Source organism: Artibeus jamaicensis, unplaced genomic scaffold, assembly GCF_021234435.1.
Source record: "Artibeus jamaicensis isolate MK-2021 breed Jamaican fruit bat unplaced genomic scaffold, CSHL_Jam_final contig_233, whole genome shotgun sequence".
NCBI lineage: Eukaryota > Metazoa > Chordata > Mammalia > Chiroptera > Phyllostomidae > Artibeus > Artibeus jamaicensis.
The window spans coordinates 43,300,722-43,328,331 of NW_026521486.1; the positions used below are offsets into that span (position 1 = coordinate 43,300,722).

The following is a 27,610-nucleotide window of genomic DNA, read 5'->3' on the forward strand; positions in this document are numbered from 1 at the left end:
GGCAGCGAGTTTGTAGAAGTCCATTGTGGGCCTTTCAGAGGAGATGCCTGGGAATCCTGCAGTTTTCTTCTGCTGCCCCAACCCATGCCAGTTTTTACAGGCAGAAGTTATGGGGACTTATCTTCCTGGCACTAGAACCCAGGGCTGGGGCGTCTGGTGTGGGGGCTGGGACTCTTCACTCCCTAGATATTCCCCCTGACTTTTATCCACCACGTGTGGGTGTGGGACCAGCGCGTTCTACATCTCTGCCCCTCGTGCCCATCTAAATGAAGGTGATTTCTTTAATTCTTTGGTTGTTGGCTTTCCATATAGCTCAATTTTCTAACTGTTCTGAGTGATAGTTGTTTTTGTAGTTTAGTTGTAGTTTTTGCTGTGATTGTGTGAGGAGGGGAGCTGTGTTTATCTACACCACCATTTTGACCAGAAGTCTAGTTATGGTTTTGAAGGAATGTGTTCCCAAGTTTTTTTTTTTTTAGGCAGGAGTTTCCTGGAACATAAAGTGTTACATGTTTAAAAAGACCAATTGACCCCCTTCAAGTTTATACTAGAAATGGTAGAAATGGGACTATTCCTTACTTAATGCTTTCTGTTAGGCTTATTTTCCTTGTAACTGAGATTTTTAAAAATCAGTTTCAGTGAGAAGAAACAGGCTTCAGTTTTGAAGTGACATTTGCTTGGTACCTTAAAATTTAGGTAGGAATATCCTAGGTTGAGATAGGAGGTCAAAGATTGTAGATAAGGGTGAATGGATTGAGCATAAGGTAGAAATTAGGGAACTATAGGGAATAGTCAACAATTTTAAGTACTTTGCTTTGGGCAAAATGATATCTTCCATGGGTATTTTATAGTCTCTCCCCAATGGCCTCATTCCCCAACCCTACTCCCTAGTCACAACATTTATCACTATGACTTACTACAGTAGACATCTACAAAATTCTCTTTATGGTGGTATAATAGAAGGACCTTGAATAGTCTTGTATAATGAGCCCAGGAAATTCATCCTGATTCAGTAGAAAGGCTTTGGAAGTGTCCTGTTTTAACCCAAACTGGTGTACTGCATTTCACTCTGTCATTAATCACCCAAAGTTAGTGTAGACCCCATAAGTCAAAGGGCACGGTCCCCAGCAAGACTGCATTTACTTTAGACATTTGCTGTATTTGGGGGGGGGCAGCTCCCTCACATTCTGACCAAGTGGCTGCCAATTTGGGGGTCCCCATGACCCCCATCAGGTCTGATAATATGCTTGAACAACTGGCAGAACTCTGGAAAGTGCTATACTTATGATTACAATTTTATTATAAAAGATGTAAATCAGGAAGGATATTTTTTGATTCAACCCCAACTGGTATATGACAATTCCGTTCTGGTGTTAACCACTCAGAATTAATGCATGCATCTCCCACAGGTTAAAGGGCACAGTCCCTAAGCAGTAGATGAGGAACTAAGGTAGTGTGAGGAAGACTAAAAACTGTGGTAGAGAAAAGAGAGTGGATAGCAAGCCCAAGGTAGTTTTCTGAGGATGTATGGATTATGGCCATATATTGTTGAAAATTTAAATGCTAGGTAAGAGTGTGAATTATGTTCATAGGCAGTATGGTTTATGGATGAATTTCAAACACATGAGAATTAGGCTCAAGATATTATTTAGGATCAAGTTATTTTTTGAAGATTAGCTTGCTTGTACAAAAATGTTTGGCTACTCTTCAGGTGAAGGATGAGAGCCTCAAATAGACTGGCAAGTCAGAAATGAATAACAATTACATGAGAGTGTGTGACAAGAGAATAAATAAAGCCCAGAGACCTATTTATTTGCTTATTTATTCTTGGCCACATGTGACAGGGTAATTTGAGAGAGACTGAAGGTAAAAAAAAAAAAAGATGGAATAATTGATGAAGCAAGAAGGGCTATTAATAGCACAGATGGAGGGACTAACCTTGAAAATTTAGAGAAATCTTGTTCTGGGACTGGGGCAAAGTAGAATAAAGTAGCATTTGTGAGGAGGAGAAGAGATAAATTTAGGAGAGAGGCAGTTTTGCTAAAAGTAAGGGGAAATGGGATAGGGAGGGCAAGTCCTGGCAGCGGTTGGACTTCCTGAATTGGGCGCGGAAAGGGCTTAGACTCTCCCAAGTGGTGGGCGTTGATATGGGCATCAACACAAGAGATTGAGGAGGTCGTGGTGGGTCAGGTAATTCAGCATCCATTGAGTAAGAGTAGAAAAGGCAAACCGGATTGTTTATCTATAGTTGACCAAGGAAGAACACCTTAAATGTTACAAAATAAGCAAAAAAATGCTCACCGATAAGATGGAGGTGATGGTTTTATGGGGGAGAACATTAAAAAAATTACCAAACTTACTTCTTATAGTCTTTAATCCAGTTACTTATGTGCTAGAAGTTTGGCCAGTTCTGTTGCCCAGCTTTTCAAGCAGCTACATCTTGTGCAGTTCAGAATTAAAGAGGCAGTTGATCAAAATTAAACTTATGTCCATAACTCAGTGTAGCTTTTGATCATGGTGCATTTTAAGGGGGGTGCTGTAGTTGTTAATGTTTTTGAGATATCTTAAAAAAACATAACTAAGGCAGGAAGTGGCCAATAGATTTTAGAATTTTCCACTTTTAAAAGGAATAAAGAAAAGTATTTTTGAACAAAGGTAGGTGTCAGTGCTCTAGAATGCTTTGAATCTAGATCTTCCAAACCAAATAGAATGTTGCTATGGTTATTTCCTGACTTTTAAACCTGTTAAATATAATGGTTTCTCTGCCTGAAACCCTGCGGTGGCTTCCTGTTATATTTAGATAAAGTAAAAACCCAAAGTTTTTTTCACTATTGCTCTAGAGATCTGCTGGGCCTTTCTGCCACCTCTCCCAAATTTCTTTCAGTTGCCCTCATGGTTCATTGGGCTACAGTCACACTGGCCTCTCAGTAGGGCATGCTTTTGCCCCGCCAGGTGTCCTTTGCTGATGGTGCTACTTCTGCCCAGAATACTCTCTCTGACTGCTCACCTCTCAGACTCCTGCTTAAGTGTTACCCTAAAACTTTTCCATATCCCCCCTGACCAATCAAAGTAGTTCTTCCATCACTGAACCTACTTTATTCCCTTTATAACACTTATCATAACTATACATTTATGTGTTTTCATACATTTTATTGTTTACTCTTCCACAAAAAAAGAAAGCTTCCTGAGAATAGGGACTTTGTTTTTTGCTTATTACTTGGATAGGCTGGCACATAGCAGGTCCCCAAATATTTGTTGACTAGTACGCCCTCAAATGTTTGTTAAGTGAATGGTTTCTGAGTATTAAGTAGTTTCTGCTCATTCTATCATATAGTCCTCACAAAAGCCCTGTGAACCAAGGTTCAGTTATAACCCCCACATTACAAACAAGGCAGCTGGGGCTCACAGTTGTGTAACGTGTGCAGCATGTCACAGCAGCCGAGACCTGGGGGCTCCATGGCCGTAAAATCCGTTCTCTCCATTACCCTGCCCTAGTCCCCTCCCGCCCCGTTAATAATTTACATCCTTTCATACGTATTTTAAACAGACAGTATGAAACTGGACATTTTAAATGTTTCTCTATAATAGTTGCGTCTGGGAAGTTTTTAAAATGGTTTAAGACAAAGGATTTTTTTTGCAATTTTCTAGATTGAATTATATTTAAATTACATTTCTTACTAGTATAAATGAAAATTATACCTAATGTAATTTTTCACATTTTCTCCTTTTTGACATGCCTGTGGATACGAATGGCTCATTCCTCAAGCTCATAACAAGTTGAATTTTATCATGCAAGGGATTTGAGTTTGTAGCTTTTACTGTGTAATTATATCACATATTATTGAAGAGTAAGAAAACAGTTTAATCTGATTTCTGTGTGGATAGCTGTAAGTGTGCTCAGTATGTGAGGAGAATGGTCTCTTCTTTTTTTTTAACTGAAATAGAGGACATTATGGTCTTTTGTCTCTAAAACAGAAATAACCTAAGTGCCATTAAAAGAACAGAACATAGCGCAGCTGCTGCACACATTGGGCTGTGGGCGCTGCACACTGGCTCCAATCACGGGGGCGGTTCCGTGTTCGAGGAAAACTTGTAGAGCTGTCCTGCCACACCTGCACCGTGGAGGCAGAGGCAGAGCTGCAGGGCGTCTCTGCAGGCGGTTTTGTGTTTAATGTGTTTGCTTTTTAATTATTCTTTCATCTTAGTATGCAGTTCTTTTGATTTCCTAGAGTCATCTTGAATGGTACCGTTTTTGGATGAGTTTTGTTTCGGGTTTTAGGTCTGCTTGCGTGTGTGTGTGTGTGTGGTTTCTTTTTGGTTTTTTTGCAAAAGACAATATAAATACGTATTTTGACATATTAAAACTGGTGTCTTTATACAACAGTCTCTTTAAAAATCTTTTTTTTTCTCCCTTGGTGTTCAGTTTTAATAGTGAAAACTCTAGAATGTACAGTGAAGTAAGGTAATTCTGGTTGACTGTTATTCTCTTCTTACAATATGATTGTTTTACAGACCAAAAAAACCCAACTTTGGACCAAATCTTTTTTACTCTGGTTAGAAGATTTGATTCCCATAGAATAATAGAATGTTGTCAGTCTCTGCAGTAGGAACCGGGTGTTTCATCATTTTGCACAGCCTTCAGGAAAAAACATCTGCTAAGCCAAGCCATCAGCAAGGTTCTGTGTATAATGTTATACAAGAAAATTTTATTTGTCAGAAACAATTCTAAGCCAGGGTCTTTACATTTTAAAAGTTGAGGTGATTATATATTTAGAAGTAGTAAAGTTACAGCAATTTTCAAGATACTGTGTTTTAGATGTTTCACTATTTGGAAATGACTTTATAATGTAAACTTCTTCCTACCAGATTGTAAGACATTCCTTTGTTATATACTTCACTTTTCTTGTACTACTAAATCAAGTAAAAATTTAATTACGATCTTTGCTTGATAAAGAAACTATTTATTGACAGCCCCTGTGAACAGATCTATTTACTAATCTCAAAGAATTCTCATATGTGATCAGTCGGGTAGGATTGCCAAAATTGTCTAATTAAAGCTTGAGCCAGAGCCAGGATATATGATTTTAAACTTTAAAGTTAATCAGTGATAATTAAAGATCCATTTAGTTCCCATCCTTGTACTTACATACTTACAAAGGAACTAAAAGGAATTGTATTCGCCCTCAATATAATGAAGGAGGAAGACAGAAAGAAACATACTTACTTAAATATTTAGAGTAACCTGGAAAAATGGATCTGGCAAAAGTTTGTGAAAAATCCCATAAACAAAATTTTTAAGTAATTAACCTATGGGGTTGGCAAAAACGTTTGTTTTTTTCTGTAAGATGGCTCTAGTAGCACTTAGTTGTCTTTAATTTCATTTGAAACAATTTTCTTAGATTGTTTTTTTAAAAGATTTTATTTATTTATCTTTAGAGGGGAAGGGAAGGAGAGAGGGAGAGAAACATCAATGTATGGTTGCCTCTCGTGGGGTCCCCTGCTAGGAACTGGCCTGCAACCCAGGCATGTGCCCTGACTGGGAACCGAACCACAATTCTTTGGTTCACAGGCCCACACTCAATCCACTGAGCTACACCAGCCAGGGCTGTTAGATTGTTTTGTGACAGCTGTCATATCAACATGCATTTTTAAAAAACTTTATCAAAATTGGTGAATTTTTGTGTAGCCATTGTAACATTGAAGATGGAAGAAAATATGCAACATTTTTAGCATATTATGTTTTATTATTTTAAGAAAGGTAAAGATGCAGCTGAAACACCCAAAAAAGATTTGTGTAGTGTATGGAGAAGGTACTGTGACTGATCAAATGTGTCAAGCGTTGTTCGCGAAGTTTCGTGCTGGAGATTTCTTGCTGGATGATGCTCGGTACTTGGGTAGACTATGTGAAATTAATAGGGATCAAATCGAGACATTACTGGAGAACAATCAATGTCATATCACACGGGAGATAGCCGACCTACTCAAAATGTGCAAACCAATAAAGTTATTGGTGAAATTGCAAAGTGTGTCTTTAATGGAAAAAAACTAAACAAACTCGTTGGCTAACCCAATAGTAGAAATGCAACAAGGGAATTCAGATGGCCTACGAGATGTATGGTGGGTGGCATTTTGGTGGATGATAAGAAGATCTTAGTAACTCAGATTTTGTTGAAGAATTTAATTGAGTTGGATGTTGAAAGTCAGAGCAACAGTATTCTTTGAGAAGGGTTTCTCCATCTTTAGGATGATGGTATTTGTGAGAAGGAAAGTTTATAATAAAAAGACTAGAAGCTAAACAGTTAGAAACAGGGTTGTCTTGTTAGGTCCACACTAGTGTTGTGACTATAGAAATACCAATAAGGTGGCGTAGAGCAGAGTGAGTTTTCAGCGCTGTGATACCTCTGAAAGCACGCAAATAGTCCCTTTAAAAGTAGAATAATTTAGCAATTAATTTTTATGAATGATTTAGTGTTTGCTCAGGAATTAAGTCCTAACCATAAATACTAATTTCTGGACTTAAATACTATAACATAAAGCACACAACTCTGAGAATGAAGCCACATTTTAATATTTCTGCTTTTTATTGACATAGGACACTGAAAATATCTATGAGCAGAGGAATAGTGTAATGTTTTTTCCAGGATGTGTTTATATAAAAAAAAAATTCTGTCTATGTTGTATCTAGGTGAGCACATGGTGATTTTGCACGAGGTGAGGTTAAAGGGGAAGCCACAGTCTGCTGTTTCTTTTGGCTCTTGCAGTAAGTTGGTCAGCCTTTTGACCTTTATTTTATCTGAATCAATTCAATGTCCAGTGCTGCTTCAAAATCCAAACAAAGTTTTTGTTACTGGTTTTCTCTGTTATTCTTACCTAAAATATACCAATAATTCTAGTGTTAGTGATTTTTGTCAACAAAAAAGTTAATAATTTAAAAGTATACACTTTTGCCCTGGCTGGTGTGGCTCAGTGGATTGAGTGCTGGCCTGTGAACCAAAAGGTCGCCAGATCGATTCCCAGTCAGGGTACATGCCTGAGTTGTAGGCCAGGTCTCCAACAAGGGGCGCATGAGAGGCAACCACATGCTGATATTTCTCCCCCTCTCTTACTCCCTCCCTTCTCTTTTCTAAAAAGTAAATAAGTAAAATCTTAAGAACAATAAATAGAAAGTAAAAGTATACACTTTTAAACCAATCAGTCAAATTTTAAAACATCATTTAAATCAGTGTACTACATAGTGAAAATACATATAGTAAGTCTAATTAGACCTTCAGGATTGCAGTGGAATTCATAGGTATATCATGTTTTGCCCTTATAATTTCAAATACATAGAAATACTTACTTGTATTTAGTAATACCAGCTTACCCAAAATCATCCGCAAGCATTACCAAAAGAATTTCATTTGACTGGATTCCTGCCTCAAATCCTTGGCTATAACTAAATTCTGTCTTCAAAAAGGCTTTTTAAGGGCCTGGCTTATTACTTCATTTACTAAAATTTAATACTGTCCTTAGTAATTAACACCCAGTGCTTGAGAATGAAATGGAAGTAGCTGCATAACTGAATGATGTAACTATGACAGCTTTGGGATTCCAGCGTATGTCTGTTCATAGTGTGCACACTGCTGTTATAGGTATGTCTCTGATTCTTGGGAGGAACTTCAGTCTTATTTGAAACTTCATTAATTTATTTGTAATGTTAAGTGGACAAATCAGGATTCATTTAGATCTTTTTTTTAAAATATATTTTATTGATCATGCCATTACAGTTATTCAATTTCCCCCCTTCATTCCCTTCCACCCTGCACACCCCTCCCCCACCATTCCCCCCTTTAGTTTATGACCACGTGTCTCAAGCTCTTTAGATTCTATATTTCCCATACTATTCTTGCCCTACCTATTTTCTGCCTATCGTCTATGCTACTTATTTTCTGTGCCTTCTCCCCCCTTCTCCTTCTCCCACTCCCCTGTTGCTAACCCTCCATGTGATCTTTATTTCTATGGTTCTGCTCCTGATCTAGCTGTCCTCTTAGTTTGCTTTTGTTTTAGGTGTGGTTGTTAATAACTGTGAGTTTGCTGTCCTTTCACTGTTCATCTTTTTTATCTTCTTTTTCTTAGATAAGTCCCTTTAACATTTCATATAATAAGGACTTGGTGATGATGAACTTCTTGAATTGATCTTCTCTGAGAAGCACTGTATCTGCCCTTCCATTCTAAATGAAAGCTTTGCTGGATAGATCAATCTTAGATGTAGGTCTTTGGATTTCATGACTTGGAATACCTCTTTCCAGCCTCTTTTTGCCTGTAAAGTCTCTTTTGAGAAATGTGATGACAGCCTGATGGGAATTCCTTTGTAGGTGACTGTGCCCTTATCTCTTGCTGCTTCTAGGATTCTCTCCATTTTAATCTTGCCTAATGTTGTGCCTTGGTGTGTTCCTTCTTGGGTCCAACTTCTTTGGCACTCTCTGAGCTTCCTGGATTTCCTGGAAGTCTATTGCCTTTGCCAGATTGGGGAAATTCCCCTTTATTATTTGTTCAAATAAGTTTTCTACTCAGAACTATTACTCTTCCCCTTCTGTTACCCCTATAATTTGGATGTTGGAGCATTTAAAGATGTCCTGGAGGTTCCTAAGCCTCTCCTCATATTTTTGAATTCTTGTTTTTTCATCCTTTTCTGTTTGGTCACTTTTTTCCTCTTTCTGGTCCACTCCTTTGATTTGAGTCCCAGTTTCCTTCCATCATTATTGGTTTCCTGTGCATTTCCCTTCATTTCAATTAGTTTAGCCTTCATATGTTCCTCTAATTTGTGACTAAAATCAACCAGTTCTGTGAGCATCCTGATGACCAGTGTTTTGAACTGTGCATCTGAAAGTTTGGCTATTTCTTCATCGCTTAGATTTATCAGCTCTAGGCCTCTGAGTTGTTCTTGAGCCATGTTTTGATCTGTTTGTGCCTGTTATGTATGAGGAGCAGAGCCTTAGGTATTCACCAGGGCGGGGCCACCCAGGTCACTGGTTTGTGACGCTATATGTGGGGGCAGGGTCAGAGAGGGACAATGGCGGTCCCTGGAGACCGCTGGGGCCTGCACGGTCCGACTCACTGCTAGCTCCTTCACCAGTTTATCTGCACATGAATGTGTGACTGCAGCCAGCCCTCAGTGGGTCCAACGCCTTGTGCCCTCAGTGGGTCTGCCCGCTACTCCACACCTGGGATCCTCCCACAGCTGCTGGCATGCCTGGGTCAAGCGCCTGGGTGAGTCCGGTGGATCTTTCCTGCCTGACCCCGCTCTGCTGCTGGCTCTGCCCCTCTTACCTGTTTGGCTGAAGGGTTCTTTGTTGTCAGACTTCCGTATAGTTCAATTTTTCTGTGATTTGGCTGCATTTTTGTTGCTAAAACTTTGTTGTTTTTAAACTTGGTTGTGCGAGAAGTTACAGTGCTTCCACCTATGCCTCCATCTTAGTGGAAGTGGAATCATCATTTAGATCTTATATCAATTACTCTATATATTTTGCTATTAAAGTTACAGACTAGAAAAATATCTGCAGATAGACCTTGAAAATATGTTTTCATTCACATGTGGTATAATTTACGGACTTTTCCCACTCTGTATAATGCTCTCAGAGATAAAAGTAAAATAATGAGTTATTTTAAATATTAATTAATTTTAACCTACTTTTAATATTCCTGATACTGCAGCTCCTATTTTTAAAATGAAGCTGTGCCATTTGTATTAGTTATGAATAATTCCTTTCTTCTGGAAAGAAACACATCTTAGAAGTATTCAGAGTGGTATTATATGTTATCTAATTGAAAAGCCTCTCTCTGGTAGAAGTATGATTAAGTAGACTGTGATAATATTCTATTTCTCACATTTGCATATGATGAGCTGAAAGCAGATACAGTGCTTTTTTTTTTTTTTCCAGTAGCAGTAACAAAAGCTGTGTTTTCCATGTAAAGTCGAAGGATTGGTAGTCCTTTACCTTTCACCATGTAAAAGTATAGCCTGTCTCTAAACTATGTTGGACAAAGCCTGTGGAGCACCATTGATGGGTTTGCAATTGCATTGAAGAAAAAATAGAGTTACACCATCACCTCGGCATCCCTGCCGCTGCGGAAGCACTGGTGACCAGCAGATAATGCTGCAGTGCGGGTGTAACCGTACCAGTCTGCTGCTCCCAGAAGTCCGGCAAGGTCCACTTCATGTATCAGGCTATCAGCCAAAAGCTCCTTTTGGTTACAAGTTATAAAACCCACTCAAACTACCTTTATCAGATAAAAGGAAAATATTGAAAACTTATGGGGATTCTCATAAAACACGGATGGAAACCAAGTTTAGAGCCTGGGACTGCAAGACCATCAGGCAAAGGACACTGAAAATATATATGAGCAAAGGAATTCCGCTTCTTTCTCTCCATACCCCCAACCACTGTTCACTTTTTCTGTATTCCTTGGCAGTGTCAACACTCAGTTTATAATCTTGTAAACCCTTGGGATTCATCTTTATTACCCAAATCCCTTAAACTCTATCTTCTATAAATACCATACATAGTTTTCAGTTGGCATATAATATAAATATACCTGGTGGAAAGGCCTCTCTCAAGATGCAGGGTGGAGGTGGGAAGGGACAAGCAGAAGCTGCCTCTGTACTGGAGTTACAGTTAGTCATGACCACCATTAGCACTTCCTGCCCTTCACTGGTGCCTTTGGGTTGTGACCTCTTAACAGCCCCCACTGCTGCACCTTTATGAAAAAGGAGACTACAGCAAACATGTTAAGTCTCTCGTAACTATTGTATTAGCAAAAACTTATTTATGTTTAGCTGAAAATTCACAATACCTTGATACTGTAACAGAAATAAAGGTTTTTCTAAACTATAGTTTTTCTAAACTATGGGGACCTGGCCCGCAACCCAGGCATGTGCCGTGACTGGGAATCAAACCAGCAGCCCTTTGGTTTGCAGGTCGGCACTCAATCCATTGAGCCACACCAGCCAGGGCAGAACTTGGTACTTTTCTGGTTATTAATGTTAAATAATTTGAGGACTGGATTGCCTCATGATCAATTTAAAATGTATTAATTTCTAAAAAGATTTATTTGTACATAATCTTAAATAAAATAAATTTTCTTTGGATAATTCTAACTTTATCTGTTACATTTTTCCTTTACTTGTATACTCCTTAGCCTCATTTAATTTCTCACCCAATATAATAATGTCTTTTATAACAATTAGCTATATGTAAAAAATCAATTGAAATATACATTAAAATACTTATCTTTTTAATCTGATTTTTTTTTTTGGTCAAGGCATGTGACATCCTTTAAAGAAACTCATTTGCCATTTTAACCTGTGATCCATTTCATTGTGATGAATTTTTACACATTCAGTTGGGAAAATATCTAAATTAAGTCTTTCCATTAGAATATCATTTTCTTAAGGAGGGCCTGCTGTATTACTGACCAGATACAGGGCCTTGCACATGTTAGTTCCAGTCACCTGGAAGGCACGTCTGCCTTCCATTCAAAAGTACTCCTGCACTTACAGATTCATTAATATCTGTACTAATATTTGTAGGAGAGTCGAAGCAAAACAGAGCCATTTTCGTTTGTAACCTGAGGTGATCAGACACATGCACACACCATTGTTCCTTATTTTGATGTACATCTTAGTATTTTATTATAAAAAATTTCAAACTTTAGGAATTATACACACACATATATTCACCTAGATTCTATAGTTAATGCTTTGTTTTATTTGCTTTGTTACATACTTATTCCTTTATTCATTCATTAATTTATCTTATTTTTTTAATTTATCTTATTTTTGATGGATGTCAAAGTATGTTACAAATCTCATTACACTTCACTCCTAATTCAGCATGTATGCCATTAGCTAGAGATGAGTACTTGTGCCCCCCATTTTAAAAATTTTCTTTATTTTTACAGAGAGAGGAAAGGAAGGAGAGAGGGAGAGAAACATGATGTGTGAGAGAAGCAGCAATCAGTTGCCTGTCTCACGCCCCCAACTGGGCACCTGGCCTGAGATCCAGGCATGTGCCCTGACTGGGAATCAAACTGTGAACTTTTTGGTCTGTAGGCCAGCGTTCAGTCCACTGAGCCACACCAGCCAGGGCTTCCCCCCCCCCCCCCATTTTTAAAGAAATAAAATATTACAGATAACAGATAAACCCTTCTCAGATCCCTGCTGGCTCCCTCCCTTCTCAGAGCTGTTATTCTTATGTGTGTTTTTGTATTTTTATGAATATAAATAGGTATCCCTAAATGACAAACTTTAAAAAGTACATAAGTGGTATCTCTACTTCATTTGCAACTTTTTTCAGTTGGTATTAATTTGAAATTTGTCTAGTTCCTCTATTTAATCTCTGTGGGACCTGTTTTTGGCATCAGTGAAAAAGTCTGTAGACTCTCTTGAAATTACTTCATTTATTTTTTTAATTTAATGTGCTGTGATTAAAAGAACTAGTAAGCTGGAAAGGATAAAAAGACAATATTTAAATATTAATCTTTGAATCCTGTAAATTTATAAATTGATCTGCATTTATGAATGAGAATTCTATAAATATGGATTGCTGTATTGTTTTGGGGTTTTGTTTTGTTTTTTTTAGCATTTATCCACTTTATCATTAACTGTGGACTGACTTGTTTATGTGACCGTAATAATTGTACCCACATATTGAATGTAGGCAGTTGCAGTTCAATCCATGTTGCTCATAATGCATTTCTTCACAACTACCAGTGTTCTTTGTAGCATTTGTGCCCTAAGAACCTATGGGGCTGCAGCTTTGAGGAGGACATTTCAAAGACTTTTTTTGCTAATAATATATCACAAGTAGCAGCATAGTTATAATAGCTTTGATGCCTTTTGCATTGCTCCAGACCCCAAATTAAAGGGTCTAAATTTGTCTCCAATATTTAACATCACTGTGCTATCACTTTTTGGTGACCTCATCATCAAAACATGAGACAGTATGAATGTTTTCTTGTATATTAAGTCTCAGTTGGAGTTACTTATTTTAACTTAGATTTTTATATGCATTTCATCAAAAGACTGTGGAACGTTTCACAGATACTAATTATATTTCACAGTGTTCCTTTAAAGGTGGTAATAAGCTTTTATTTCCACTTTAATGGTAAAATAGTTGCAATGTATATATTATTTACTTCAGCAGGTCAACACCTAGCACTAACTACACCTTCACCTTTTTTCAGTCCTTAGTCCTCTGTAACAACTATGCTTAATAGATTTTTTTTGGCGATGGAAATATTTATATTTGTACTGTCCAATGTGAAAGTCACTAGTATTTGTTTTGTTTTATTATATGTTATTGATTATGCTATTACATTGCCCTGATATTTCCCCATTGCCCCCCTCTACCTAGCACCCCCATTCCCTCAGGCAGTCCACCCACCATTGTTCATGTCCATGGGTCATGCATATAAGTTCTTTGGCTACTCCATTTCCTGTACTCTTACTTTACATCCCATGGTTATTCGGTAACAACCTATTTGTACTTCTTAATCCCCTCAGCTCTTCACCCATTCTCCCTCTCACCCCTCCCATCTGGCAACCATCTGGTAATCAACTTCTTTTCTCTTGATGATTTTAAGAGTCTCTCTTTATCTTTAACCTTTGGCCTTCTAATTATAATATGTCTTGGCATGGGCCTCTTTGCACCCATCATAATTGGGACTCTCAGTGATTCCTGGACCTACATGTCTATTTCCTTCACCAAATTCCAAAGTAGGGAAGTTTTTTGCACCATTTTTTAAAATAGATTTTCAATCTCATGTTCTTTATTTTCTCCTTATGGCACCCCTATAACATGAATGTTGGACCTCTTAAAGTTATCCCAGAGGCTGCTTTTCCTATCCTTGTTTTTTGGGGTTCTTTTTTTCTTCTACTTGTTCAGATTGGTTGTTTTTTGCTTCCTTGTTTCAAATCATTGATTTGATTCTCAGCTTCATCTACTCTACTGTTGCTTCCCTGTAAATTGTTCTTTATGTCAATCAGTGTGTCCTTTGTTTCCCACTGGATCTTTTCCTGCTGCTAGGTCCTCGCTAAGTTCCTTGAGCATCCTTATAACCAGTGTTTTGAACTCTGTATCTAATAGATTGTGTATTTCCATTTCATTTAGCTCTCTTTCTGGAGTTTTGATCTGTTCTTTCATTTGGGCCATGTTTCTTTGTCTCCTCGTTTAGGCAGCTTCCTTGTGCTTGTTTCTGTGTATTAGGTAGAGCTGCTTTGACTCCATGTCTTGGTAATGTGACCTAATGTAGTAGGTGTCCTGTAGGGTTCAGTGGCACAGCCTCCCCTATCACCCAAGCTTGGATACTCAAGGTGCCCCATTTGTGTGGGCTGCGTACACCCTCCTCTTGTAGTTGAGCGTTGGTTGCTGTTGGCAGATCAATGGGAAGGATTTACTCTGGCCAATCAGCTGCAAGGACTGGCTGTGGCCACTGACAATGAACTCCACCCTCCGTGGAGGATCAGCTGTTCAGGGGCAGGGTGGTGGTGTTCCAGTGTGGTCTGCAGCTGTCCATTGGGTGCCCTGGCCCTGGGGTTTCCTTTGTGGTGCAGGCCAAGGGCAGCCCCCACCTGTGTTTTGCCCCCAAGTACCTGCCTGAGCTGTAACGCTGTCAGAGATGGCTGCTACTTACGCCGGCCTTGGAGATTCCCAGGCAAAGCCAAGCCATGACTCTAATTTGTCACTAGGGCTCACTGAAGCCAGCTGTTGCTTGTTTGATAGAAATCAGGAGTCTAGACCATCCATTCTTTTAGAAAAACAGCTTGGGTGGGCCCCTAAATTGGGAGGGGCAGAGCCTCTGGGCATCTCTAAGGCAGGTCAAACAGTGTTAGCCAGGTTGATAAAATCTCAGATACGGCACCAGCTTACTGGCTCTGTGGAGGGTGGATTTATCCAAGGGACAATGGCCTCTGCTCGCTACGTACGATGTCAGACACTTCATTTTCTCCCTCTGCACCACTGGTACCTTTCAAGCTGCTACCCCAGTGGTGGATCTCAGGGGGAGTGAGTGTGAATAAGTCCCTGTGTGGATTCTTTAAGAGGAACTGCTTGGGGCTCCACCAGTTTCTTCTGACTCAATATCTGCTGGTTTTCACAGCCAGAAGTTAGGGGTACTTACCTTTCTGGAATGGAATCCTAGGCTAGGGGGCCAGGGTGGGGGTCTGGGACACCTCATTCCTGAGATATCGCTCCCAAATTCTTATCCACTTGAGTATGGGACCCACCCATTCTGTGTCTGCTCTCCTTCCACCAGTCTGGATGGATGTGGTTTAATTCTGTAGTTATTGGACTTCCATTCAGCTCAATTTCATAGTTGCCAGACTTCCATTCAGCTCAATTTCTGATGTTCTTGAGTGATGGTTGTTCTATGTTTTAGTCATCATTTTGGTGTGGTTGTGTGAAGAGGTGACCCGTGTCTGCCTACACTCATCTTGACCAGAATTGGAAGCCACTAGTATTTCAAATAGGGCTGGTGCAACTGAGAAACTGAAGGTTTCATTTAATTTTACTTAATTAATTAAAATTTAAATTTAATTAGTTACATGTGGCTAGTGGCTATATTAAATAGCACAGCTCTGTAATCTCCATCATCCTAATAAACTTCAAGCAGTTACCCTTTCATATCCAAATTCAGTGTATTTTGTTTGTCAGCTTCTTTGACTTTTCTCTGGCATTTGATTGACTATAGTCTTATTTTACAAACTTACCTTGGCAGCTGTGCCTTCACTCTTCTTGGTTTTTAGTCTTCTTTATTGTCTTTTCTGTGGCTTGATATTTATGTTTTTAGATGTCTACTCTTGGCTACCTTTTGATCTTATATTACCGTTCTCTCTGAGCTGACTTAAGCTCAGCATTTACTGAGTATCTACTGTGTATCAGACGCTAGGGTTAGAAAGAACTTAGCCCTTTCTTCAAGGAACCCCCATGACCTCAGCTAGTTTGAATGTAAAGATATCTCTTTCTCCCCGCCCCTCTCCCCCTCCCTCCTTCCTTCTCTGTTTCCTCCTTCAAAGTCTAGACTCAGCACTTAACTTCCTTTTGAGGCATACCTCAGTTACAGACTAGGTACTGAACTTGCCTCCCATTCCAGTACCATTCCCCTTGAAACAAACTAAAAGCCTTCCATCCATCGTTCTTTATGTACCCATATTGCTTTTTAATTACTTGTAAAGCCTCTAATCTCATCTTTAACACATCCTTCTACATTCATTGTCCCTGCTCTCAGGGGCCCATAGCATTGGTTTCTAGCCACTCCCTCTTTCTGATGCATCAGAAGAATCCACTTCCTCCTCGTAGCTCTTTTCCCATTTGCTAATTGCTAATTTATAGATTTAGGTCTGAATAATTTGAAAGAAAGCTCTTCATGATGTACTTTGAGAGTGAACACACACTGTGCTTTAGTTATGCCAAACCAATTGAATTTCCCATAAAGCAATTTCCTTTACCTCCTCCCTGTTTCCATACAGTGAACTTCTCATGTTTAAACAATCAGTTCTTGAGATGGCAAATGTGGCCATCTTATTAATTTTGGAAACATGTACATGATTAATGTTGGCAGAAAGTGAAGGACAACTTGAAGTGAAACTAAAACCGAAATAAAAGCAAACTAGTCCAGGGGTGTCCAACCCAGCCAGGATGGCTGTGAATGCAGCCCAACACAAAATCTTTAATTTACTTAAACATTATGATGTTTTTTTGTAATTCTGTGTCACAGTGCAGTGTATTTAATGTGTGACTCAAGAAAACTCTTCGTCCAGTGTGGTGCAGAGATGCCAAAAGGTTGGTCACCCTGTAGGGTGGTCTTCAATAGTCAAAATTAGATGTTAAACATAAAAAACAAAGGAATTTGTTCTAACACCATTTTCTAATGTCCCCTTCTCTAGACAAAGTCAGAAGAGTTGTTTTCCTCTTTCCATCGTCAGCATCACTGTATACTAAGTGCTTTCTATATAACACGCACTATTGTGAGTGTTCTTTGTTATCTTATTTATTCCTCCACCAGCATAGTTAGGTCTGTAGGTACTGAAATAGAAGCACCGAGACTGAGTAGCTGCCCCTCCCTTTTTTTATTTGTGCGATTCTGTTTTTTAAATAAACTTTAGTAGGGCATTTTTTGGTTTACAGAAAATTTGCAACAAAGTACAAAGTTTTCCCATATATCTCCTCTTTCCTTACAGGGTTTCATCTATGACTGGCATTTTCTTCTGACCAAAAATAGGGGTTGTCATTGTTGTGGATTTTAACAGTTTAATGGGTGTGCAGTGGTCTCTCATCAGTGCTTTAATTGGCCATACTCTGATGACATATGATGTCGGACATCTTTTCATATACTTGTTTGCCGTCTAGATGTCTTATTTGGTTCAGATCTTTTTGCCCTTTTTAAACCAAGTTGTTTTCTTCTTTTTGAATATTAAGAGTTCTTTGTATGTTTTGGATACCAGTACTCTGTCAGATATGTTTTACAAAGATTTCTCTCAATCCAAAGCTTGTCTTAACAGTGTCTTTGTAGAGCAGAAGTTTTAATTTTAATGAAATCCAGCTAAGTGCTTTGTTTTTCTTTTTTTGGAATGTGCTTTTGGTGTTGTCACCTGGACTTTACCTTCTAGACATATTATGGTTTTGTATTTTACATTTATGTCTGTGATGCATTTTGATTTAATTTTTGTGAAAGGGGTACAATCAATGTCTAGATTATTTTGAATATGGATATCCAGTTCTTTCAGCAGCATTTGTTGAAAACTATCTTTTCTTCATTCAGTTGCTTTTGCTCCTTTGTTGAAGATCAGTTGATTATATTCGTATGGGTCTATTTTTGTGCGCTTCATTTTGTACCATTGCTCTCTGTCTTGATACTGCCATCCAGCCTTCATCACTGGGGCTTTGTGGCAGGCTGAGTGGTGTCGGCCCTCTGACTTTGTTCTTTATCTTTAATGTTGTATTGACTATCTTGGGTCTCTTTCCTTTCTTTATAAAATTTAGAATTAGTTTGTCGGTGTCCACAAAATGACTTGCCGCGATTTTCTAGACTATCAATGTGAAGGATTATATTAATTGATTTTCAAATGTTGAACAAGCCTTGTATACTTGGAATAAATTCTCCTTGGTTATATTGCATAATTCTATTACATTGTTGGATTGGCTAATGTTTTTCGATGATTTGTTGACATCTATGTTTATGAGACATATTGGTCTTATTTCTTTTTTCTTGTAATGTCTTTGTCTGACTTTTGGTAATAGGGTAATAATGTGGGCCTCATAGAATGTTAGGAAATGTTTCCTCTCCTTCTCTTTACTGTGATTGTAGAGAATTGGTATAATTTATTCCTTAAATGTTTGGTAGAATTCACCATTTAAGTCATTTGGGCCTAGTGCTTTCTGTGTCAGAATTTACTTATTTACTTTTGACATTATTATAGATATCCCTCATTCCTGCTTTTGCCCCCACCCCCAGCCAGCCCCCAGCCACCTTCACCATAATGTTTTCTCTGTCCATGGACTATGCATATATGTTCTTTGGTTATTAATTGTTGATTCAATTTCTTTCATAGATATAGACCTATTCAGTTGATCTATTTCTCCTTTGTTTGAGTTTGGGTATACTGTGTCTTTCAAGGAATTGGTGCATTTCATCTAAGTTATCAAATTAAGCAGGCATGGAGTTTTTGATAATATTCCTTTTAATGTCCATGAACTTAGTAGTGATGACCCATTTCAATTTTGATATTAGTAGTTTGCGTCTTTCTTTTTTCTTGGTTAGCCTAGCTAGAGGTTCATCAATTTCTTCAGTCTTTTCAAGGAACTAGCATTTGGTTTAGTGATGCTCTGATTTCCTGTTTTCAATTTCATTGCTTACTTTGCATTAAATTTCCTCTTTTTCTCATTTTCTAGCTTAGAGTATTAACTTGTTTCTAACCTATGCACTTATTATTTCCAACATATATATTTAATACTATAAATTTCTAAGCACTGTTTTTGGTGCATCTCAGAAATTTTCATAAGTTGTATTTTTAGTTCAAAATATTTTACAGTTTCTCTTGAGACTTCTTTGATCTGTGTGTTATTTAAAAGTGTTGTTTAATCTCCAAATATTTTGAGATATTCTAGCTATCTTTCTGTTGACTTCTAATTTAATTCCTTTGTGGTTTGAGAGCATGTTTTGTATGATTCCTGTTTTTTCAATTTGTTAAGATGTGTTTTACGGCCCAGAATGTTGTTTATTCTGGTGAATATTCCACATGAGCTTGAAAAAAATGTGTGAAGTTGGAGATGTGTTTCACCAGGCCCAAACCCAGAGTCTGCAGGGCCACACTTCCTCAGGACATGCTGGGGGGGTCGTTTCCTTGCCTGCTTCATTTCTGGAGGCCACCTCATTCCTTGGCTGGTAGCTCCTTCCTCCATCTTTAAAGCTCATCATTCAACTTCTGTTTCTGTGGTCTCATTTTCCTTTTTTTCCCCTCCTGTATTCCTTTCTTCAGGATTTTGTGATTATATTTTCCCTATCTGGATATTCCAGGATAATCTCATCTCAAAGTCCTTAACATAATTATATCTTCAAAGTCCTTTACACCTTGTAACATATCCATGTATTCCAAAGATTGGGATGTGGACATCTTGGGTGTAGGGATAGAGGGCATTATTAAGCCTACCAAAGTCGTGAGAGTCAGGATTTGAATTCAATAAACCTGCTTATGAAACTGCTTCTCTGTTCTTTCCAGCTTCCATTCTGCTTTCTACATTAGATACCTTCTTTATGCTTAGTTTTAATTGTCTACCCTTCCAACTAGGATGATCACAGGACATAGAGCATTTGAACCAAATGGGTTCAGATCAAGGAAATTATACAGAATGATGAGGCATTTAATGATAGAGAAAATAATTGGTCTTATTTGGTTCCTCAGCCTTTTAAGGAACCTTAAATCGTTCCTTACATGTGTATGTCTGACTTGAGCAGTTAACCAGTTACTGCCTAATGTTAATATAAATTAAGTATATGCATATGTATTTAAATTTGAGTTTTCTCCTGTGTCTATTGGCTACTGTGTTAAGCAGCACAGCTCTGTGATCACTAACATCCCACCACCCTGCTCTTACAGCACTGCAACGCTACTGCTAAAGAAAGTTTCTGAAATGAAAATTCTAGCAAGTCATGCTCCCTTCATTTGTGGTTTCTCTCTCTGTGGAGTCAGTTAAGGCCTAAAGTAATATATATTTCAGAGACATTTTATGTCATTACAAGTATTTTAGATAGAACAGACTCGCCATTGAGTTTGGCCAGATACTCTTCTTCCAGTCACCAGAATTAGTAGTAAAAGGCCTCAGTAGTTCATTTTATCATATTACTGTATTCCTAGAAGTACCTTGTGAGAATTTAACTACTAACACAAGCTACTATAATAAAGGACTGTGTGAAACCACATTTGAATAGTGGTTTATTATACTGGCAAATTTAACTACATTTCTTTGCAGTTTATGTGAACCCCACCTAAACTTTAACCTGTTTCCCATTTTGATGAGGTCCAATCAGGGGAAAAAGCAAAAACAAAGTAATCTTCCTGTGTGGCCTGTAGATATCAAATCTGAAGATTATAATGCATTTCCAGCTATGAGCCTAAGCAAACACACTCTCCTACAGATAACTCCACCCTTCCTGTTTGGGCCTGAGTTTACTGTGGAGCAGGTTTTGGAAATAGGTTTCTGACAGTGGTGAATTATATTTATAAAATGTTGGAGGGTGTGGTTCTTCCTTTAACAAAAAAGTATGTATTTCCTGTCGAATGCCCAACCAGGGCATTTTAAGCAGTCTTTTTAGAAAATTTGCCTGTTAGTAGAGAATCACCTCGCTTTAGGCAGTTCTGCTTGTCAACTAATGTACCAAATTTGTCTGTTACAATGAATAATTCAAAAAGTATTTACAATGAAAAAATAAAACACAGTCTTTAAGTTCTTGTATTATCTTATCTCCAGATTGATAGTTTATAATTTAAATAAATGAACATCTTTTAATATGGTTTTACTTTTGATATGCAAATCTGTAGCACATTTACGTTCTGTGAAATATGCTAAATGAAGAGTTAGAGTTTAGGTAAAACAGCAGATTTACATTAAAGAATTTGCAGGTTAATTCACAGTGTAACATTATCCTCATCTAGTACATCTGTTATAAAGCAGCCCATAAAATTTAGGCCACCCACAAAGTGGTCTGCTGAGGCCTGTGGTTGGTGTTCAGATGCTGTTATTATGTGGGCTGACTGGTTTGGAAAGGAATTCACCTCCAGTGAGACCGAAGCTTCATGGTCTGACTTTCCCCCGCGGGGGCTGCATCGGCTTGACTTGGGTGCTGTGTGTTTGTGAGAGCGGTTAATGTGTTCTGTTGCTTTGACATCACACATAATATGCGAATGGTATACCGTTTCTATGTTGCTTTATTAGGGTTGTATTATCAACTCTGGGTCATGTAAATCTTAGGGTAAACTGGAATAAATGGTTTAAATAGCTGAACTAAGCTTAATTGCTATTACAAGTAAATGTCATCATTATTTAGCAAAATGTGCATGTGTGCGCTGAGGTGGAGAAGGCAGCTAAGGGCTTTATATATTTTAATGTTTTTGTCATTTGAAGAACTTATCCTTTTAATTTCCTGGAGGCTTATAAATAGTTTTCAAGAACAAGGACATGAATTTAGTGTGAGAGTCAAATTTAAATATTCTTCTTCTAATACCTATTTTTATGGAATCAAGTATCACAGACATTTAGAAAATACAGCAGCAACCACCACGTCTAGCAGTGGTTGTTTGAGGAATAAGCACTATCATAAGCCAAGCAGTATCTCACATCACTTTTTTCTAAAATTTTCTAAATGAATGAAATCCTTTTTCAGAGAACAGACATGTTATGTTGTTTTTGTTAAATGTAGGAAAGTCAAAATTAATAGGTTTTAAAAATAAGATAATTTGTATTTCACTTAATTTCATGGAGACTTATCTGTAACTTTTTAAACACATAAAGTATAAATAATGAAAATGGCATAGAATTCTGAAATGCATTTTGTGACAACAAATTAAGGAAATGACATTTCCTTAATAGCGTGAGGAAACAGCAGTTTTTGGACAGGAAATAGTATCTAATTTCCACTGATAAAAATTATATATACTTACTGAAGTAAAATAGTAAACTATAAACATTAAGGTAGAAAATATATACACACGATTAAATGTAACACGTGTATTTATATATACACATGTGCACACATGCACAACCATGTGCGTGTGACACTGTTTTGATCTTAAGTCTGCCTTGATGACTTTATAATTAAATAATTTACAACTTGAAAAGTTTTTTTTCAAATAGATATATTTTTAGCATTCTTATACTCATTTGTTGTATACTAAACAGAATTTGGAATTTGTCATCTGGTCACAGTTCAAACAAATAATCTGAAGTTAGGGGCTTGGAAACTTGTTTCTTCCAAACAAGTAAATGAGTCAAGCCCTTAATGCGCCCTTACCTACCTAGTCTTTGTTCCCAGTTCTCTCATTGCTGGTCTGATGTCCTTTTTGCAGACTGTCTTATGCTGACACGTGCTGTGCCTAACTTCTACAGTTAGTAATGCAGTACATCAATGTTTTTCTCCTTATTCAAATTGTCAGCAAACCTCAAAGATAGAGGTTTACATGTCCTTTCGCAATAGCGACTGCTCAGGGCCAACAGAAGTTCAGCTTTATTACTGTGTCTCCCTTCTAAACTTTAGCATCATAATTCTTGCCAACTGAACCAGCTCAGTCATTGACTAATTATTTGCACTTTTAACTAACCACAATGTATTTCACCTTCCTAGGTTTACCGGCAAGACTGTGAGACTTTCGGGATGGTTGTGAAAATGCTGATTGAAAAAGATCCTTCATTAGAAAAGTCCATACAGTTTGCACTGAGACAGAATTTACATGAAATAGGTGAGCGGTGTGTCGAAGAACTCAAGCATTTCATTGCAGAGTACGACACCTCTACTCAAGACTTTGGAGAGCCGTTTTAGAAATTTACTTGCTCAGGCAAAAAAAAAAATGTTCTAGGGTTTTTTTTTCCTGGATTGTGTAAATCCTCAATATATGGATTTTTGTGATGGAGAGAGGTACCTTATAATAGTTGATCACCTTTCCAATATCAAATAAACATGTAAAAGAATCTTAAGATATTTTAATTAGAATTTTTTTTAACCAGTAGAGCCTCCTAATCCATAGTTTTTTTTCCCCCCTTCTAAAATGATGGGTCAAGTAATGTTTCAAGTCTGGAGAACAGCTTTCTGTACTTACTCATGTTCTGTAGTCTTCCATAGTACGTGGTCATTCGTTTGATCACACTAGTGTAATTTTTAGAGATCGTTCCATTTAAACATTTAGTTTTTTGCTTTTCATAGTCAGTGATACCTTGCGAAAATGTTAGAATTCTAAGTTGTGATTTTATTGACTTCTTGCTTGCTTATCGTAGGCTTCCTGAGTTTTAATATGTTTAAGAATAAGATCCAAAGAAACTGAATACCTTGGTATCTTAGAGAATATTTGCTTTGAGTGTAAAGTCTCATTGTGGTAACTAGAGCACTTAAATCTCTTACGAGTCACCACACAATAAAATTTTTTCCAAGTAAATGAACCTAAATTAATGTCTTCTATTAGAATAATCCTAAAATTCCTATGTGAGCTTTAACATCATATATAGATAATTTGAAATGAAAGATGAGAGCTATTTTAAATCTGAGATTTCTTTTAAAATTTCTGATTGAAAGAAAAATTTAGAATGTGAGGGAGGAGTAAAACTTCATTTTTTCACTGGCCCAAATTCACCATCTCAAGAAAAATGACTAATAACATACCCATGATTAAACCATTTGCAAATTATGCCTTTGTTAACTTCTTTGTAGTCTAACAACTTCATTGTTCTGCTGCCCTTTTAAGGGGTTCTTAGTCCTTTAAAATTGTTCTTGGAAGAAACAAAGCAGAGGAGGTAGTAAGCCTAGCACAACTGCCTTTCACCAAGGAGTCTATTGTAAACGATCCCTCATGGGCAAGCCATCCAAATGACAGGGGAGTTAAGACTCTAACTGGGACGATTAGGATATTCCACTCATTTCCTCATGACTTCCAGCTGCCCAGTGGCATTTAGCCAAAATATGTAATTTTGTGGCATGAGTTAGGAAACCTTAAAAATCGTGTTTATTATTACTACCCAATGTCACTATCCTCCCATCCTCTTTCCACTCTCTCCTCACTTGAATTCTGGCATCATTTTTTGCTGGCCTTTATTGATAGTATCATAACAACTACCCCAGAGTAGATAAAAATTTTATTAAATGTGGAAATAGCAGTATAAATAATTTTAGCAGATCTTTAATAGGTACCTCAAAACATGTATTGTAATGCCATTCCACAAATTTAAAATTGAAGGCAACAATTATTTTCTTAAATTTCCTATATAAGACCACCTTGAATTTCTTTTTTCCATTTAGATGTTATACATAAGCCAAAACTCAACCCTTTGTATCATCTCTGGTATTGTTTCCTAGTGTGAACAATGGTTTCGTTTGTTACACCACTTTAGAAAGACTGAAAGTGATGATTTTGTTTCTCCCCTGCCCCCATGTTTTCCTTCTCCTTAAATGTTCTAATTCCAGGATTCTTTTCTTTAGTCAAGATGTCACAGTTTAAAAGTAAAACTTGAGAAAATACCATGGAGGCAAAGGGTTATTCACTTTTTTGAAATTCGTTAAATTACAGAACTTTAACTCACAGATGCATTTAATATAAGTTCAACAGATCATTTTTTCTTTACCCCTTCCCCCAAATTCCATTCAGCATTTAAAGCTGTTTATAACTTGCCATCAGCATTATTTTTGTAGGCTTGTCAGTGTTAAAACCATGTGTTGTTTTTTTTTTAAGCTTTAAAATCTAATTTTAGGATAGATTAATTCAGATGTGTACCAGAGTGTGTATTTTGCAAAACGTTCTTTATTAAAAAAAAAAATGTTTGTAAATTATCCATTGTTTTTGAATATTCCCAACTGATGTGATAAAATTTCCATTGTCCTATATAAAGCCTTGATGATCAAAAGGGAAAAGCAGATATTGTGAAGCTTTTTGTGAATTTTAAAAGTGCAAAATAAAACAACCAGGTTTAAATAGTTATATTGTCTTTTTTCTCTTTAACAGGCTAGAAGTGTTCTGCTGAAATGTAAATTTTTATTCCTTTCTACTGCAAATGTATTCCTTAGTGTTCAGTTCACCTGCCCAGTAGGATGAAGTTTGAGAATTGAGACACTATTACCTTTGGTGTCTTACGGAGTCTCGCTACCTGAGAAAGCAGTTAAACATGAAGTCTGGCACGCGGTAGTGCTCAGTCATTGTGTGATAATGAGCCTGAGTTTCAGAGCAGTGTAGGGTTAGAATCCTACATCTCCATCGTAACCCCTGGAGGGTTCAGAACCATGTTGTCTTTGCAACCCCCGTTTCTAGCACAATTTGGAATGTTTTAGATACTTAAATTTGTTGAGGCTTCACAAAGGAAGGAAAATTTGACCTTGGGTCTAGGAGGAATAAGATTTCTTCAAGCAGAGAAAGTGAGGTATTGGAAGTCTAGGAGGAGGGAATAGTATAGAGACTGAAGCTGGTTGGGGAAGATTATACGGGACAAATGTAGAAAAAGGTAGGTTGAGGGCAGAATATGAAGGATTTTGAATGCTTACAGCTTTATTCGTCTCTCCTACTTAGCAATGAGGTTTGAAAATACTACTTTGGTATCTACCCTTGCCAGAAATGCTGATTTCTCCTACACCCTCAGCCACTCCTAGGCCTGAGCCAGATCGTAGACCCAGAAGCTCTTGAAGGACAGGGGAGCCAGATCTCCTTAAGAAAGGACTCTGCTACACTGCCGCAGTACTATATAGTGCTTTCGGCCTCGTTTCAGAGTTTCCTGACAAAGATCCCGAGGTCCAAGGCTCCGACAGTTTTTTGACCAAAACTTTGGAGACAGCGGTCCGGTCATATTCAGAGTAGACAGTATTCAGTGTTGTGGGCTCCCAGCCCCCCTGGTGGCTCTACTGCTGTAGCACTGCTGAGACTGGCACTTGGGGCTCCTGTAGGGATGGCCACATTCTGCTTGCCACACCAAGACCTTTATCACCTCCTTCCTGTAATTTTTCTTCATGCCTTATTAGGAGTGTATATGCTGTGTTTCCTTTGCAGTTAGGTGTGACCAAGTTAGACTAAGTTCTCACGTATGGAATTCAAGTTAAAGTGCTGCTACTTCTGGGCCTGGACCTTTAGGACAATAGATATTCCTCCTTGATGCTGTCTCTTCTCCCTTCCCCAAAATAGTAGCAATAGCAGCCCAGCCCTGATAATATAGAACAGGATGGACAGAGCCTGGATCCCTGTGTGACCACATGGAGAGTTACTGAACTGTTGCATGGAAGAGGAATCAACGTCTTTATTGTTTAAGCCACATGATCAGTTTCTTGTTAGCACCTCACATTAATTTTGCTCAGATTAATATAAATTATTAATATAAGCATTTGAGGGTTAGCTCTACTGAAGTTGACCATGGCTGACTGCACAGGTCCCACATTTCCATTGTAATAAGTGATCTGGTAGTAACAGACTGTTTATATTAAAGGCTTTGCCAGTCCATTGAGTTTGTTTCCAGTTGTACTTGAAATGTCACTTGATGAGAACTATCATTAAAGCCTCAAACATTTGTACAGCAGTAGAGACAGCTTGATTCTATAGCACACTTTTTTTATCTCGACTCTCACAGATTAATGGTGTTCTAATGATAGACCATTATCACTAAGATTGTATTAGGTTTTAAAACCGTTTTTCTCATTCATGTGTATATATATATGTGAAATGGTAGTGGTTTACTGGAACATAAACATTCTTTGAGGGCACCAAGGGTTCACTGAGAGGATGAGGCTGGGCAAGCTGCCTGCATAAAGGGAGAGAATCTAATGACTGTCCCCACATCCTCCAAGTGGGAAAATCCATCCTTTGTGACCAAACTCCGGAGAAAGACACTGGCCCAGTGTCTTGATACCTTCAGGTGGGTTCAGCTCCAGCCAGCTGGGCTCCTCCCGTAGCACCAGATCCGAGATGCCCGTCTCTGCCCACACCCTGCGCTTGACTGGTGGGGAAGGCTTCTAAAGCCAGGAGAGGGTCAGCTCCCAGTGGATGGGGCTGCGGGGGGGTATGGGGCTGCCATGGGGGCGTGAGGCTGGGGAGGAGTGGAAGGAGATGCAGTCCATCAGAGCTGCAGCTTGCCAGGCTGAAGTGTCTGGTTTTTGCTCAAGCTTTTGACTTCCCTTTCCTCTCCTAGACAGGGCTGAATGTTAGCTGTGCCGTGGGCACGTGCCAACAGGGCCTGTTACCACTACAGCTCAAGGATGTCACAGTGGATGCTATTCTGAACACTTGCAGGGCTTACTCAGTTGGGAGGTGGTCTTGTGTGAGAATCACCTATTCTTTACAATGTAGGAGCAACCTGATCCACCCCAGGGTCCAACAGGAGAGATGATGCTCTCTCAGCACCTC

The 27,610-nt window shown here is 38.2% G+C and overlaps 1 protein-coding gene across 6 annotated transcripts in view; it reads left to right on the top strand.

Moving 5' to 3' along the window:
* The window catches only part of PPHLN1 (periphilin 1), a 102,490-nt gene extending 77,284 nt beyond the window's left edge, over positions 1-25,206 (top strand). For all 6 annotated transcript variants that reach the window (XM_053661874.1, XM_037135019.2, XM_053661870.1 and 3 more), the window contains one exon: positions 22,873-25,206. In XM_053661874.1, the coding sequence (XP_053517849.1) occupies positions 22,873-23,067 (195 nt within the window). In that variant the 3' untranslated portion in view covers positions 23,068-25,206. The remainder of the gene's footprint in view (positions 1-22,872) is intronic.
* The last annotated feature ends 2,404 nt before the right edge of the window (positions 25,207-27,610 follow it).